Raw genomic sequence first — 18,364 nt, 5'->3', positions numbered from 1 at the left:
TTATCTGAAATCACAAACTAAACAATTACCTAACCCTAACTTTTAACTGCAAGATAGTGCAATACTTTAGAAACCCATTCAGATACCAGATTGTTACAATAAAAAATTAATTTTTGTTAGACACACATTTAACTTAGATTATCCCCAAGAAACAATCTATAATAACTTTAAAACAGACCAGATAAGGAAAAAAATCTCTCCTAGGTTTTGAACTTCCATTTAATCATGACTTTTATCAGTGGCTAAAACAGACTATTGAAAGTTACCTATGTACCTTAGAGAACCTGGGCAGATTTTACTAATTATCTCATGTCTTTCTTAGTCCTACAACCTGAATTGCTAACATTTCTGACCTGCGAAGGAAGGGAAGCATCCAGGAGGAATGGATGCGGGGTTGGGAGTGTTGCATGGCCCATACGGAGGCAAATGTGATTGGGGCTTTCCCTCAGTGCCATTCATCTACCGATCACCCTAGATACCCCTGGGGGCTGTCGGAAGGGGGCTCAAGAGAAAGGAACCTTAAGAATTCGTCTGAGAGTAGCCCAGACCGGAATTCCTCAGTTGTTCCAAACTCTTTCCTCCACCTCCACGCATCCAAGGCAGATCAGGATTCCGGACACTGTGTACTCACGCCAATTGCTCTCCAGGCCCAGACAGAAAAGTTGGAAACGGCTTTGGCAGAACCCAACATGCCTGCTCTTTACTGAACAGGTGATTGAGAGCTGCTTAGGCCGAGAAACCTCTCACCCGAGTCTTGAAGAGTGGCGGCTGCACTAATTGCATTTAAGTAGCCGACGGGTGCCCACCTTATCCTCCAGAAAGAAAGAGAGAGAAAGATGCACTTTAAACAGACATGGGGTGCATGCACTTACCTCGGTGTAGAATCTCAGTCTGGGACAGAATTTATGACTGAAAGTTTGGCTCCCATCCCCGAAGCCAATTAATGCTAATTTAATAATGAGGACAGGGTTTTGAGAAAAGTTAAAGCGAGATATCAAAGTTCTTTGATCCCCAGCAGGCATTTCTTAATTGCGGCGGGTGCACTCAGGCCAACTACAGGAAGAAAAGAAAACACTGCTTCCCTAATCTTGCTCACAATTTAGGTTAAAATCTAGCTAAAGTTATCTCCACACCTCTAAGGCAGATTGGAATTTGGGACTCTGCATCGGTCAAACTAAAACAATGCCATCACACTTAACAGACACAGACAAAAAGACACACAGAGACACACACAAAGACATAGATTCCCTTTTCAGATTGTCAAAAAAATGAAAGTGGGTGCTGGCCCCAAGCCGACTGGGGCCTTCCCTTCAGACAAGCGAATTGGGGGAGCATCCCCCTCAGATTGGGTCTGACAATACCAGATTGGGAGATTCTCTTGCCAATGGTCGAGGGTGAGACCCAAAGGGATCCTAATTGATTGCCCCATGTTAGTTTCAGATGAAGGGATTGAATACAGAGACAGAAACAATAACACAATAACCACAATAACACTGAAATCAGACCAAAGAGAAAGAGCGCTGCGCAAATTCAAAACAAATGGCTTAGGCGGAGCAGAAGCCCCGCCGCTGCCTACAAAACCAAATGGCTTAGGCGAAGCACAAGCTTCGCCGCTGCCTACAAAGACCAAATGGCTTAGGTGAAGCACAAGCTTCGCCGCTGCCTACAAAGTGATCCCTGGGACGTCTCCCAGGGTGGCAGGGGAGAAGTCTGAGTTCGTCAACTCCTTCTCAAGCTGCCCAAAATACAAAGCGACTACGCGTAATCGTACAAATGCAGCGCATAGAAACAAAGTATCAGCCAAAAGTTGCAAACATTACAGACATAAAAGTGACACCAGACGACACAACAGACACGACATGAGCTGGCCAGCTTACCTCCCAGTGATGCCAGGTCCTTGGGCAGGGATCCGGACGGGATGGGGGAGGGGCTGGCTTATCTCGGTGGGACCTCCAAATGAAAAGACCCCCGTTTCCCTGTCCAAGGAGAATCACACGAAACACTGGCTGCAAAAAGCAAGAGGGATTTATTGGGGGACACAGGCGCCTGCGGGTGCCCAGCAGAACCTCAGCCGGAGCTTTGGTGAGCTGGCACACCGGGCTTGGGGATACAGAGATTTTTATAGGGTAAAGGGGCAGTTTTCGCGCGGGGGAAACAATAGGTTTCTTATTGGTTAATTTTAAACCCAGCATATAGATTACCTAAAGGGCAAAGTTGTTTTTCACTGTATGTTACTAAAAAGAACCACATAAAAGCTACATATTTGCACTCTGGTCCTCCTGTTCCTGCTCATTCAGGCATGCCTAGGGACCCGGTCCTTTGTCCTTTCCCAACCGGTTACACCTAACTAATTATCTGAAAAATACCTCTGGTGCCTGTGTAGGTTTGTGACATGCCTCGGTGGTTTTGCAACTAGGCCTGACGTTGTTGGGCTGGGGTCTTTTATGCATGTTAGGGTAATAATATCCGATTCATTCTGCTATCATTCCTATCCCCATGCCCCCTCCCCCCACTTTGCTCTGTCTAGTCCAAAACCCCACCCCCCATTGTGAATTAGCATGGAGTATCAGAGAAAACATTCTCTGCCTTTGGTTCTTTGGGATTGGCTTATTTTGCTTTAGCATAATATTGTAGAAGAAAATGATTTCAACTTTTATATTCACATTGCCAATATTTTTTATGTAACTGCCATTTAATAAAAGAAATAAGAATATCTTCTGGGGGGGCTGGGGTTGTGGTTCAGTGGTCGAGCGCTTACCTAACGTGGCACCACATAAAAATAAACAAAATAAAGGTATTGTGTACAATTAAAAAATAAATATTAACAAAATATATTATGGGATAGTATATTTTTATTGGCATCAGCATTATTTCTTTGTTTTTAAAAAAATATTAATCCAGTGAATTTATTATAAATAAAGATAGTACAGATTATTTATTGAATATGATCAAAACTTTCTGCTATCACTGTTTAATAGAAAAATTAATAGAAAATTTTTAAAAAAGAATAAACTATATAACCTACTGTGAGTGTTTTCATTGAATAAAAAAATCTGAGGGCTGGGGTTGTGGCTCAGTGGCAGAGCGCTTGCCTAGCGTTTGAGGTACTGGGTTTGATTCTCAGCACAATAAATAAATGAATGAATAAATGAGTGAATGTCCATCAACAACTAAAAAAAATATTAAAATAAAAGCAAAAATATCTGAACTTATTTGTCATGAATTTAAGAGTATGATTTTATCTGAAACATACGTCTATAGGATTAGAAAATAAATGTGGAGCTCAGAATATTTAGGGAGAAAATTAATGTTTTCATGATAGCTTTAGAGAGGGAAGATCTTCTTTGGCTACATTTATGAATTAGGTTTCAGCACCTGCCTGAATTCTTGTATGCAAAATATTGTTTTTTATGTCTCTAAAGAGCAAGTCCATACTGTCTTTCATATTATCAAAGGCTCAAATACACTAAGAATTTGAAACCAAGAGTTTAGTAATGAAAAAAAATATTGTATAAATGTTTGAGCATTGTGGGACTTCCATATTATGTAGCTTAGAGGTGTGTCTAAGGAGTTTACTGCTGTAAGTTATTTTTAATTTTAAAGTATTCAGATATGATCTACGTATAATGAAATGCTCAAGTCTTAAATATATAGTTTGATTGGTTGAAACAAACATACACTTGTGTAACCCACACATGTTTTAAGGTCTAGAATATTTCATTCACCTCAGAAAGTACTTTTAACTTAAAAATAAAACCAAGAGGAATTCCTTTTGGGTCTTTGTATAATATAAGCGTACATTTATACTTCACAAAATTCTAAACATTCCATTAACTAAATTAGTAGTTTAGCTTTTATGGAGGAGGAACAAGTAGTCCTAGCTCCTGCTGCTTGCACTTGTTGCTAGTTTTTTTCTTTTTTTCTTTTTGCTACTGGCAACAAAGCTGTTTTAATGATGATTTTTTATTTTATTTTATTATTTTGGTACTTCAGATTGAACCCAGGGCTTTCTACTTCTGAGTTATATCCCTAGCTTTTAAAATTTTTTATTTTGAGACAGTCTCTCACTAAGTTTCAGAGACTGACTTAGAACTTGTGGTCTTCTTCCCTTAGTCTCTCTGGTAGCTGGGATTATAGGCTTGCACCACTGTGACCAGCTACAGTGATCATTTAGATGAGCAAGGAGTTGGGATGGCACTTACTTACTCAACTCTTAGGTCCTTTAAGAGAATAGCTCACATCAGTTTCATGTCATTTCTTTCTTTTTCTTTTCTTTTTTTTTTTGGCCTTATTCAAGATTGAACACAGGGCTTTGTGCATGCCAGGGAAGCCTCTTACCACTGAGGTACATCCCCAGCTTTTTAATTTTTATTTTAAGACAAGATCTTGCTGATTTTCCCAGGCTGCCCTTAAACTTGTGATCTTCTTAGTCTCCTAAATGACTGGAATTACAGGAGTGTGCCTCTGTGCTTGGCTCCTATCCATTATTATATTATAGTTAACTCTGTTCTCCACTTAAAGAGGTTAATAAACATCTGCTATAAGATGGTGAAACAGCTTTAATAAACTTTCTTAAAGCTAGATTAGTTCAAGGTAACTTTTTAAAATCAACAATTATTGATCATTTATTACATTCCAAAGTAGCTTCTGAAAAAAATACACAAATAGATTGATAAGACCTGCCCCTAAATAATACATAGTGGTAGGAGAGACAGTTGAGGCTACCATACAATTTTCATTGCTAGATAAATATAGTAATAGAAGATTCTTTAGAATATAATAGTGCCTAATAGAGGAAGATTGTTATTTTTTTTAGGGGATCCAAAGGTATTTTTCTCTGAGAATGTATCAAAGCAGGTTTATGTGATGAAAATTGAGAGAATCAGTTATATCACGCTCTACATTCCAATTTTCCTTCTTGTAGTACCAGTAGTGAGCCTTCAAATTCATAGAGACTAATCCAGATTCTAGGGACCCTCTTTGAGAAAAATGAATAAAAATTAAAGTAGAAATTAGATAGAAAGTGAACATTTATAATGAGAAAAATCACAAGTTTCAAATTTAATAAAGCCAACGAAGTTACTACATTGCAGCTTGAATGATCTTTCCCCACTGTTGTTATCATTTTTTTTTTTTTTTTTTTTTTTGCGGACACAACATCTTTGTTTGTATATGGTGCTGAGGATCGAACTCGGGCCGCACGCCTGCCAGGCGAGCACACTACTGCTTGAGCCATATCCCCAGCCCCAATTATTGTTTATTTTAATTTTTAGTTTTGTTTTGCAGAATTGGGGATTGAACCCAAGGGTGCTGTACTACCAAGCTCATGCCCAGGCTTTTTTTTTTTTTTTTTTTTTTAATTTTGAGACAGGGTCTTGCTAAGTTGCTCAGCTGGCCTTGAACTGAGATCTTCCTGCTTCAGCCTCCCAAGTTGTTGGGGTTACAGGTTTGCGCCAACATGCCTGGCTATAAACCACTTTTTATTTACCCATTTATCAGTTGATGAACACTTGAGTTGTTTCTACATTTTGTTTATTCTGAATAAACAAAACATTGTTTTTTAGTTGCCATGAACATTAATGAATAAGTTTGTTTTTTTTAAATATTTATTTTTTTAGTTATAGGTGGGCAGAATATCTTTGTTTTATTTTTATGTGGTGCTGAGGATCGAACCCAGTGCCTCATGCATGCTAGGCGAGTTTTCTACCTCTGAGCCACAACACCAGCCCCAAGTAAATTTTTTTTAAATGTGAACATTTAAAAAATTTTTTTGGGGGGGGAATATACCCAGTAATTGCTCATCCTCCTGTCTGAACCCCTGTACATTTACTGTCTCTTATTTTTGCTAGAATATTTGGATTTCTAGTATGTCGACTTTTTAAACTAACTCATTCACTTAGCAATATTAAGTGAAGTATTCAGGTCTTTTCGTGACTTGCTCATTTCTTTTTATTACTGAACAGAACCATTGTATGGGCGTGCTGCAGTTTAACTCTTCTTGTATAAGGGTATTTGAGTTGCTTACAGTTTTGGTGATTATGATTAAAGCTGCTGTAAATATCCGTGTGCAAATTTTTGCATGGATTTAGGTTTTCAAATGAAATGCTTACTAGATTGAATGGAAAGATTATGTGTAATTTTGTAATATACTGCCAAAGTGTTTTCTAGCGTTGCATCCTTATTGAAAGGAAAGTGACCACAACCCTCAAGCAACTAAGAGATTTTTATTGCAGCAGTGTAAAAGAGGAGAAAAAGAAAGAGTGGGAGAGAGAGAAGAAGGAGGGAGAGCAAAGAGAGAGAGAAGAGGAGAGGAGAGAGTGAGAGGGAGAGCGAAAGCAAAAGGAAGACCAAGAGCAAGAGAGAGAGAGAGCAAGAGCAAGAAAGAGGGGCCTGGTAGGAGGGTGTTTTTTATAGTCCAAATTTAATGGGGTCTCTGGGTCTGCAAGCTGCCTTGTTGGTGTACAGTGATTGGATCATACAGTAGTGTGACAGGACTTCAGGCAGACAGGACAGGCAGGGGCTAGATGTGGGTTTCCGTTGCACCAGACAGGTGGGGGTCGAGTAGTCAGTCTTGAGTGGGGTTGAGTGTTCAGACTTGACACAAACAGGTTTTAAAGGACCAGACAGAGAGGGGTTTGAGTGCGTGGGTTAGCCTCATTCGTTCAGCCTGCCCTGCACCTAACACTTGTCAGCATTGGTATAGTCAGTTTTGGATTATAGCCATTTTAATAGGTGTGTTGTAATAAATATGTCATTGTTTTAATTTGTAATTCCCGATGACAAATGATGGGGTGAGCATTTTTTCATGTTCTTATTTACGATCTGTATATCTTTGAGGGAGTTTATCTTTTTTGCCCATTTTTTCATTGGGTTGTTTTCTTTTTCTTTTTTTTTATATAGGTTCTTTTTAATTATACATGACAATAGAACATTTTAACATAATTATAAAAGTATGGAATGTATCTTGTCTAATTCAGTCTCCAGTATCTCCCTCTTCCCTTCTCCCACTCCTTGCTCCCTTTCTTTTACTCTCTTGTTCTTTCTGCCATTTACTGGTAAGATTTTTTTTTTTTTAAATTAATTTCTGTGGATGTACACAAGATGAGATTCTTTGGGATGTATTCATATACATACATAGGAAAGTTATGTCAGATTCATTGTACTATCTTCTTTCTCTTTTCCCATCCCCCCTCCCTTCTCTTCATTCCCCTTTGTCTATTCCACTGAACAACTACTTTTTTTTTCTTGCCCCCTTCTGCCTTATAGTGGATTAGCTTCCACATATCAGAAAAAACATTTTATCTTTAGTTTTTTTTAATATTTGTATTTTAGTTGTATTGGATACAATACCTTTATTTTATTTATTTGTTTTTATGTGGTGCTGAGGATCGAATTCAGGGCCTCACACATGCTAAGCGAGTCGTCTACCGCTGAGCCACAATCCCAGCCCCTTGACATTTAGTTTTTTGAGATTGTGTTATTTCACTTAGCATGATAGTCTCCAGATCCATCTATTTAATGGCAAAAGTCATAAAGTCATTCTTCTTTATGGCTAATTAATACTCTATTGTGTGTATAAATACCACATTTTCTTTTCATATTTTTGGAGCAGGGATTGAACCCAGGGGCACTTGACCACTGAGCCACATTTTCAGACCTATTTTGTATTTTATTTAGAGATAGGGTCTCACTGAGTTGCTTAGCACCTCACAATTGCTGAGGCTGGCTTTGAACTTGCAATCCTGCTTTAGCCTCTAACCTGCTGGGATTACAGGTGTGCACTATTGTGCCTGGCAGGACCGAGATCTTTACTAGATAAACCACCCTGTCTTAATCCCCCCAATTTTTTTGCCTTCAAATAGGCGTAAGTGGATCAGGGAAAACAAACCTGAGTATATAGCATGTTTATTTAGAAAGTGATTGCTTCAGGATAATTCCAAAAACTATTAACCTGGCACTCCTTATATATATAGTGATTGCATTCTTCATATTTCATTCAGAAAGTTCTAAATTCTTTTGATTCTGTGTTGGGGGCTAAAAAGAGAAATTAGCAATCTAATTCCTGTCCCCCTAAATAAGCTGCTCTAGGACTTGTTATTGGAATTTTAAAAGGGTGTAATTTACTTGGGGGAAGAATAAGCATGATACAAAGTTTAAAAGTATACATGCCCTTTAGCACCCCAAGTCTAGGAATTTATCCTGCATCTGCAGAATTGTTTGCAGTAGCAAATGACTAGAAACAACATAGATGTTTATTATTAGAGGACTAATTAAACCATGATATATCCATGTAAGAAATAGTTATAAAATCTGAAGGAATTTAGAAGGAATATGGTAGATTTACTTATATCTTAGTATACAACAATCTTCTAGATATATTAAATAAAAAACACTATTTAGTATATATACTACAGTATGGCTACAATAGTGTAATAGCCAATGAACATTCTTGTGCTTGGATAGGCATGGACTCTACAGAGATACACAGGATACTGGAAACTGTGATTTCTTCTGAGAGTGGAGTGAAAGGGCAACTTTTTTGAAAATTTACTTGAAGGTTTGCATTTATATATCTTAAAATGCTATGTGAGATACATGTGTTTTGCCATACATTGTTACTATAAGAACTTGCATTTATTGATGGACTTTTGTGTCCATACTTTGCTGTTTGTGCTTTTGAATTTAAGGGCTTTTATCATTGGTCTTTAGAGGTGGGAATGAGGAGCAATATTGATCACCCCTTCCAGTGTAGGGTAGATTCTGGTAGGAGAAGCTGCCGATAAGAATTGAGTAAAATGTCTAATAATAGTTTTTAAAAAGAATATCTTAAAAATATTGAAGTTAGGATATTTTGCCTGAATTAATCATAAAAGTCAGATTTCCCCTCTAGATGGGAGGGAATTAGGTAGAGGACTTATTTTGGAGGTATGAATGTATGTAGAAACAGGACAGAAAAGAAAGAATTAGGAGGCTGCAAGGAACTAAAAACATTTTATAAAACATCTCTAAATTATACTATTTTGTACAAAGTCATTTTCCAGACTTTTAAAAAACAAAACAAAACAAAAATTGAAGAGCAGGTGATAATTTTTGGTTTCCTATGTAACAGAGGAAGAAAATAGCAAAATGAAGAAATAGACCTTCATTTTCTTGATTTCCAATATAGCCCTGAGCTTATTCTGAGGTCACTTGAATCTTGATGCAAGTGAGCGTAAGGAAGAGTACACACACATATACATAAAACAGAATTTTTTTTAAAAAAATCTGCTTGAACTTGATATATGAAAAGCTATTTGTTTTCATATTATGATTATATTTTTCCCCATCTATTCTTAGTGGATAGGGGTGGGATTGGGTGCTGAATCTAGCTTTGTATATTGCCTTATTATTTCTTTTCTTTCTTTTTTTTTGAGTTATTTTGATTTCAGAAAAGGGAAGGTAATGAAAATACTAATAGTTGCATAGTATTTTACAGTTTTAAAAGCTTTTCATGGGGCTGGATTTGTGGCTCAGTGGTAGAGTGCTTGCCTAGCACATGAGAGGCACTGGGTTCGATCCTCAGCACCACATAAAAATAAATAAATAAAATAAAGGTATTGTGACCAACTATAATTTTTTTTTTTAAAGAGAAAAAGAGAGAGAGAGAGAGAGAGAGAGAGAGAGAGAGAGAGAGAGAATTTATTTATTTATTTTTAGTTCTTGACGGACACAACATCTTTGTTGGTATGTGGTGCTGAGGATCGAACCCGGGCTGCACGCATGCCAGGTGAGCGAGCTACCGCTTGAGCCACATCCCCAGCCAATGACCAACTATAATTAAAAAAGAAAAAATATTTTTAAAGAAGCTTTTCACATGTTATTTTTTCACTTTTGCTACTTTTCTATTATATAGGTTTTGGCGATGTTTTGTTATTTTTATTAGGCTTTCACTGTTAAAGATAGGTAATTTGCCAGAGATAATATAGCCTTATATGTGTTAATGCTGGGCTTCATAAAATCAGTCTCAGATTATTTTCTTCCTTTCTTTCTACCAAAATATAAAATCTTATGAGGTAGACTGGTAAAAGATTTACTCCAAGAGAGGGGCATTGATCAAAAAAACATTCTGAAACCTAAAACTTGAGGACAGAGAGATTTGATTAGTAGAGGGTTTGGGGGGCAGATGAGCCTCTGACCTGCCTGAGTACTAGCATAGCTGATGTCTTTGAGGTTCTTGGGTACTATTTATAATAACCCTTTTCAGAGTTGCTTGTCACATCTTTAGTTGCTGGATCCAAGCCATCCAAGTGGTGAGTTAATTAAAGGGAGTACAGTTAAGGTTTATATCACATTAGTCATAGGAAAGATATTTTTTGTAATTGATCACACATAAATTAGTAAAGTATCTTTTATAAAATGGACTGGTGAAGTACATTTGTTTACATAAATTAACTAACTAAATTTAGGGTTTTTCATACTAGATTTGATGAAAGGAGAGAACGAGGAGGAAGATGAAATAAGCCTCAAGCTTGGAAGGCTTAATTATATTTATATATCCCTTGGTATCCATTAGGGATTGGGCCCAGGATCCCTCTCAGATACAAAATTGCAGATGGTTAAGTTTCTTTTATTAAAATGGTGTAATATTTGCATATAACCTGTCTACATCCACATATATACTTAAAAAAAATAATATTAGTTTTTATTTATTTTGTGTGTGTGGTGCTGAGGAGTGAACCCAGTGCCTCACACATGCACTCTACCAGGCAAGCACTCTACCAGGCAAGCACTCTACCACTGAGCCACAACCCCAGCCTAATATACTTTAATCTCTAGAGTATTTATAATATCTGATACAATGTAAGTGCTGTGTAAATAACTGTTATGCTGTGTTGTTTAGATAATAATGGCAAAAAAATGTGTCTTTACATGTTCAGTACAGATGGAATTTTTCTCACGTATTTTCTTTTTTCTTTTCTTTCTTTTAATACCTTTATTTCACTTATTTATTTTTATGTGGTGCTGAGGCTCGAACCCAGGGTCTCACACGTGAGAGACGAGCGCTCTACCACTGAGCCACAATCCCAGCCCCTCAAGTATTTTCAATTGTTTGGTTAAATTCACAGATGCAGAAACCATGGATATGATGTGCCGATTCTATGTATATGTATACATACATGCACTATGTGTGTGTCTAGATACACATTCAGAAATTCGAGCAAACAAGCCATACTGATATTTAGTTACTTAACCCTTTAGCCAGAGTTCTGCATTAATATGGTGGCTGATGCTTTCTATAGTTGGGTAGAAAAATATTTAGCTTTTTTCCTTGCTCTAGAATTTTTGTGTTTTATTGATATAAAATTGCATATTTATGCTTCTTATAAGAAGGAAACAAATTTGTATAAGAATGAGAGAATTGGAGATGAAAAAGGAATAAAACGAGTACAGATTATCATGGAAGTACTTTTTCTGTTTTTATAGATTGCAGTCTGTAATCCTGAGTCACTAATTTATGTGAGTAGCTGAGTTGTAGTTAAAAGGTCTTTTCCTCCTTGGGAGTTAGATTAGGGAATGTAGAGAAAATTTGTTGCTATTTTAAGTAGAGAACATATTATTTATAGCAGTTTTATTGCCATTATTTAATGTGGCTGATATAAGTTTAGGTCTAATGCTGAGTGGGGAGGGAAGCTAAGGGTATATTTGCTGTTAATTTATGGATGTGGATGTTTAAGATCACTTTCTTTTTGGTACCAGGGATTGAACTCAGGGGCACTCAGCCACTGAGCCATATCCCCAGCCCTGTATTATATTTTATTTAGAGACAGGGTCTCACTGAGTTGATTAGCTCCTTGCTTTTGCTGAGGCTAGTTTGAACTTTCGATCCTCCTATCTCAGCCTCCCAAGTTGGTGGGATTATAGATGTGCGCCACTGTGCCCGGCAACCTCTATTATTTTTGTCCAGTAATACAGGGTACTAGACTGTATTGAAGGTCTTGCCTTGAATATTGAAGTGTCTTTTTTTCTTTCTTTTTTTCTTTTCATAGTGGTAGTCGCTCTTCCAAAACTTTTAAACCAAAGAAGAACATCCCAGAGGGGTCTCACCAGTATGAGCTCTTAAAGCATGCAGAAGCCACACTTGGCAGTGGCAACCTCAGAATGGCTGTCATGCTTCCTGAGGGGGAAGATCTAAATGAATGGGTTGCAGTTAACAGTAAGTAGCTTCTCTATTTCTCAGTAGACTCTGAATTAGGTTTTAAGCCTCACTGCAGGTGAATATTGAAGTACTATCTATTCTAAGCTCTAGTTAGCAATCTGTTAAATGGTAGAGTTAAAATATGTATCTCTAGAATTTCATAGCCTACACTTTAATCATTATGGTAAATTTCTTCCCTCAGTAGCATACTGTTGTCTTGACTAAATTCTACTTATTTTTTTTCCTCCCCGACCTTTTTTTGGTATGTTTGTGTTATTGGGGATTAACCCAGGTTGCTCTACCCCCAGCCCTTTCCCTTTTTTTAAGATATGTTTATTTTAGTTGTAAATGTACCTTTATTTTATTTATTTATATGTGGTACTAAGATCTGAACCTAGGGCCTCATACATCTAGGCAAGCATTCTACCACTGAGCAACAACCCCAGCCCCATTTACCCCTAGTCTTTTAAAAATTATTTATTGATTTTTGGTATCAGGGATTAAACCCAGGGATGCTTAACTACTGAGCTACATCCCAGCCCTTTTTATTTTTTATTTTGAGACAAGGTCTTGCTAAGTCACTTAGGGCCTTGCTAAGTTACTGAGGATATCCTCAAACTTATGATCCTCCTGCTGCAGCCTCCTGAGCCACTGGGATTACAGGTGTGTGCAACTATGCCAGGCACCTTTTTTATTTTTTATTTTGAGACAGAATTGCTAAGTTGCTGAGACTAGTGTTGAATTTGCAATTTTTTCACCTCATCCTCTGGAGTTGTTGGAATTATAGGCATGTGGCCTGTACTTATTTTGATTATAGTCCAGTAGTGATATTGTAAAATTAGTATAAGATATTCTTAAGTTCTAGGAAGAAAAAAACTTGTAAATAAAAAGTAAATATACTCTTGGGAATTAAACCAGAGAGAATTGGGGATTAAAAGGTCCAGGGTTTTTCAGCATTAGTGAAATAGTTTTTATAATTGAAGAAAATTTATGTGAATTGAGTAAAAATAAAATGAGATTTAGTTAAAAGCATACACTGAATGTTTAGGCCTTATTTATTTTATTTATTTACTTTTTTTTGGGGGGGGGGTTTGGTGCTGGGGTATTAAATTCAGTACTAGTGCTGTACCCTGAGCCACTCCCCTAGCCAATGTCCAGGCTTTAATTAAGGAAAAGTAAAACACTATTTTTCTTATAATAATTAATGGTATCTTAATATAATTTAAAATGTCATGTTATTTATATATTATGCTGCCACTAATTAATAACATAGGAAACAGAGGTATTTTATTGGCATGTCTTAAAACCTTATTGCAACAACATTTGGATAAGAACTATATTATTATAATGTGATCACAGATGATATTCAGAATAAATTTCCAATATGTGTACATTCTTTTTTGTACATTGGGGCCTTTGTACCATTTATTTGAGAGTTCACTTACTAATTTTTAAAATGCAAGGATGGGTACGTAGAACTTCTGTATAAAAGATTCCCACTTTTAAGGATAAAAGCAAATAATCATTTTCTGTCTGTATTGTCTCTTTGTCTCAGTTGTCACAATTATCTATAGTATTGAAATGTCTAGAACTTTGATTCAAACTTTTAAAATTTCACAGATATTCCACACTTATGTTCTAGCTCGACAAAAATTACTTTGGACTAATACATTAGAACATCTGCTTAGAACACAATTCTGTTTTGTAAATACAGTATTTGATTGAAATATTGGACTCTAACATTTTCCTTATTAATACTAATCCTCTGAAATTATGCTTGATGGGATTACCAGGGTTTGAGACTGAAGAGGTATTTCCACTCATTGACAGTGATTAAGTAAACATTTTGAGTGCATAGTAAAGGGAATTGTTGATAAGATTGACATCTTAATGGCCTTTTGACTTCAGTACATTTGTCAAATGAAGATAAATGATAAGAGATGGGAAATTTTTACAAATTTAATGGCTAGTCTAAGAACCAGAAACCAGAGCCTGATTTGAAAATTCTGCTCCTAGAAAGAAAAGGGAATGATAATTTTTAAAGAAGATAGGAAGAAGGTTCAGTGTTCTGGGAAAAGCAGGGTGCATAAATTATAAATAAATTATTTGTCACAGAATTCTGAGGCCAAATCTTGGTTTGGGAGGAAACTAACACTATTTTTTAGTACTCTATGATTCATCCAATTTTGAAGGTAAGTAATTGAGGTTCAGGGAGATTAAGTAACTCAACTGTAAGTAAAGGAGTTGGACTCAAACCTGTCTATCTTATTTCAAAAGCCATGAATTCTTCTCTATTCACGTGGAGGACAATTTAAAAATTATTATTACAGAGTAATAATTTACTATTACTTAGTAGATATTGGCGTATGGAGGAATAGAGCAGGGGAAAAAAAAAACCTCTTAGAATTTTAGTGTAATAGTCCTGCTCTACTTTCTTTTTTATGTGGTGCTGAGGATCAAACCCAGTATTTCACATGTATGAGTTAATTGCTTTACCACTGAGCCACAACCCCATCCCTAAGTTTGATTTTTTTTTTTTTAAGGTCACCTTTTCCTTTGGCTGCTCTAGAAAGTCTGGGTTTAAAAAGCATGATGCTGTTCATGTAAAATTAATAATATGACAAAGATCTTAGAATTATATAATTAAGAGGGAACAGAGGCTGAGTTAAGTCACCATGTTCAGTGTTTGTCATTAAACATATGAGTAAATGCTTTTTTTCTGCCTGAGATATTTGAAAAGATATATTATCCTAGGAGTACAGGCAATAGATTATTAAAGTCTGGCTGGAAAAGATGTAGGTTATTGGAACATTCTTTATGCTTTCTTTGAGTTAATTTGCAGCAAGTCTTTACTGATTGCTTTGTATCAAAGAAGGGACACACTGAGGGGAAGCTGTTTGCTTCCATAATTTATACTCCTTTATGAAAAACTCAAGTGATCTCTTTACTATACACTGTAAACTCAATAGGACAAGGGATAGAGTCAGTTTTATTCCTCACTGTATTCTTAGAGGCCAACATATTTTTTAGGACTTGTAGGGCTGTACATTGATGGCAAGAGGTAAAAATTTTGACTTTTTTTTTGAGTTTTTATCAAACCAAGAATGCTTGCTCTAAGCTCTAGGGCCAGGGTTAACAATCTTAAGTAGTTAATATTTTAGCCTGCCTAGAAACTCTCTTGCAACTATTGAGCTCTGATGCTATAGGGAAAAAGTTATCATACACATATGTAACTGAATGGGTGTGACTGTATTCCAATAAAATTACTTACAAAATCAGAATGCTAGATTTGGCCAATGATCATACTCTGCTGTAGGGGTAGGATTAAAATAATAGTAAATGAATGGATAATTAACACAGCTAATAGAGGAAAAAAATTCTATAAAGAGCATAGGAAAGAAAATAATCATAAGTAAAAAAAATAGCAGATATTAAGGCAGTAGTTTGAAATTGAAATATTAGTAATTATATTAAATATAAAGAAAAAATTCCAATAAAAAGACAGTGGTATGGGCTGGTGTTGTGGCTCAGTGGTAGAATGCTCGCCTAGCATGCGTGAGGCCCTGGGTTCTATCCTCAGCACCACATAAAAATAAAGATACTGTGTCCACCTAATGCTAAAAAAAAAAAAAAAGACAGTGATAGAGTGTTTGTTTCTAATAACACCTCAGGGGCTGGGGTTGTGGCTCAGTGGTGGAGCACTCACCTATCACATGTGATGCACTGGTTTGATCCTCAGCACCACATAAAAATAAATAAATTAAATAAATGTATTGTGTCCATTTACAACTAAAAAAATTTAAAAATATTAAAATCAGTTGACTGAATTAAAAGGAGGAGTGGACAAATCCATATTCATAATGAGAAATTTTAGCATTCCTCTTTCAGTAACCGATGGAAATGTAGAAAATGTAAAAGCTGGGTGCAGTGGGGCAATTCCTGTAATTCCAGTGACTGGAAGATAGCATAAGTTCAAGGACAGCCTTGATAACATAGCAAGACCTTCAGCAACTTAGCAAGACCCTATTTCAAAACAAAAAAGGCTGGGGATATAGCTCAATGGTAAAGTGCCCCTGTGTTTAATCACAGCACCCTTCCCCCCCACAGGAAAAAAATCAGTAAGTAATTAGAAAAATTTGAGCAACAAGATTAGCAAACTTGACCTGAAAGATACATGAGCTAAACTTAAGATCATAATTCATGCACATTTTGAAAAATCAGTACATTTCTTTGATCACAGTGGAATTTCACTGGAAACTAATAACAAAAAACTGGCAAATCTGTATGTTTGGAAAGAGTAAATACCAATGAAGAATTAGAAAATTTTTGTACTGAAATATAATAATAGATATGTTTTATTAATTTATTTAGCTATTTCTTCTTTTTGGTACTAGGAAGTGAACTTAGAGCTGGGTTTTACCACTGAGCCATATTATCAACCCTTTTTAAAAAATTTTTTATTTTGAGTCAGGATCTCGCTAAGTTGCTTAGGGCCTTACTGAGGCTGGTTTTGAATTTCTAATCTCTTTCCTCAGTCTCCTTAGCTGTTAGGATTATAGGTGTGCACCACCACACCCAACTATAAATATATTTTAGATGGAACCTTATGGATAATAGCTAAAGCTATGTGAGAGAGAAATTTAGAGCCTTACATACACATATTAGGAAAAGAAAACATTTATATTTAATGAATTAAGCATCAGAGGTTAGAAAAACAACAGCAAATTAAATTCAAAGGTAGTAAATTAGTAGTAAAGATAAGAAATTAATAAAATAGAAACCATACAATGAAGAAAATGAACAAAGCAAAAAAACATGTATTGAGTCTTCCAAAAGTCTATTGAGGGGCTGGGGTTGTGGCTCAGTGGTAGAGCGTTCACCTAGCTCATGCGAGGCCCTGGGTTTGATCCTCAGCACCACATAAAAATAAATAAATAAATAAAATAAAGGTATTGTGTCCAACAACTAAAAAAACTAAACAACTAAAAAGTAGAGATCTCCATTAAACATTTAAGGAAAGAATAACAAGCCTTTGGCTGTCATAGAGAATGGAAACAATGTTAATTTTATAAGCTTTTACCAGGACAGTAAAAGAAAGGAAACTAGGTCATTTAATTTTGGGAATAACCTTAATTGTAAAAATTCTAATGAAATATTAGCAAATTCAGTATAATAATATTTAATAAGTATAACATATTGTGACAAAGTTAAGTTTATGTAGAATTACAGAGTTTGTTTTAACATTTGAAAACCAGTCATTCTAATTCATCACATTAACTAAAATCAAGGAGGAAGAAAACATGATCATGTCAATACATGTCTAAAAAGTATTTCATAAAATCCAGAATCAATTTATTATTTATCTTTAAAAAATAATTTAAATTGGTACATTATAATTATACATAATACTGGTATTCATTGTGACATATTTATATGTGAATGTATAATTTTAAAAAAATGTATCAAGGAAGTAATGGATGAAAGCTTACCTTTTCTTTTTGTTGGTCCTGGGAATTGAACCCAGGTTCTCTCCCATGCCAGACAAGTGCTCTAGCCTAGTACAAGAAAGGTAATTGCTAAGCTACATTCCCAACCCTATTTTTTCATTGTAGATGGACACACAATATCTTTATTTATTTTTATGTGTTGCTGAGGATCGAACTCAGTGCCTCACACATGCGAGGCAAGCACTTTACCACTGAGCTATAGCCCCATCCAGTTTCCCAACCTTTGTTAAAAAATTTTTAGTATGAACAGGGTCTCACTGAGTTGTGAGGGCTGGCCTTAACATTTTTATCCTCTTCCCTCTGCCTCCAGAGTAGCTGGGATTACAGGAATGTACCACTGTGCCCTGCTGAGAATTTACTTTTGATAAAGCCTATCTGTGCAAAAAGAGTTGCAAATAACATCATAATAGTGAAATGTTGAAATTTTTCCTCAGGTTAGAAAAGGGTCAAGGCTATCCAACATAACCACTTAACAGACTCAGCCAGAAAAAAGAATAAAATAGTAATAGTAATGACTGAAAAGGAAGAAAGACTTTTTTCATTAATAGCCATTGTGGATATATATATGTTGAAAATTTTAAAAAAACATGATTGTTAATACTATACCATGGTTATTCTTTTTTTTTTTATTGGTTGTTCAAAACATTACAAAGCTCATGACATATCATCTTTCATACATTTG

The 18,364-nt window shown here is 35.8% G+C and overlaps 1 protein-coding gene across 1 annotated transcript in view; it reads left to right on the top strand.

Annotated features, from left to right (window-relative positions):
• Window positions 1–18,364, top strand: part of Mob1b (MOB kinase activator 1B) — a 74,643-nt gene that overhangs the window by 28,953 nt on the left and 27,326 nt on the right. The window contains exon 2 of the mRNA XM_026402580.2: window positions 12,027–12,193. Coding sequence (XP_026258365.1) covers window positions 12,027–12,193 — 167 coding nt within the window. The remainder of the gene's footprint in view (window positions 1–12,026; window positions 12,194–18,364) is intronic.

This window comes from Urocitellus parryii, chromosome 10 (assembly GCF_045843805.1).
Source record: "Urocitellus parryii isolate mUroPar1 chromosome 10, mUroPar1.hap1, whole genome shotgun sequence".
NCBI lineage: Eukaryota > Metazoa > Chordata > Mammalia > Rodentia > Sciuridae > Urocitellus > Urocitellus parryii.
Note: the sequence above shows the minus strand (reverse complement) of the source record. Positions and strands in the feature narration are given on the sequence as shown.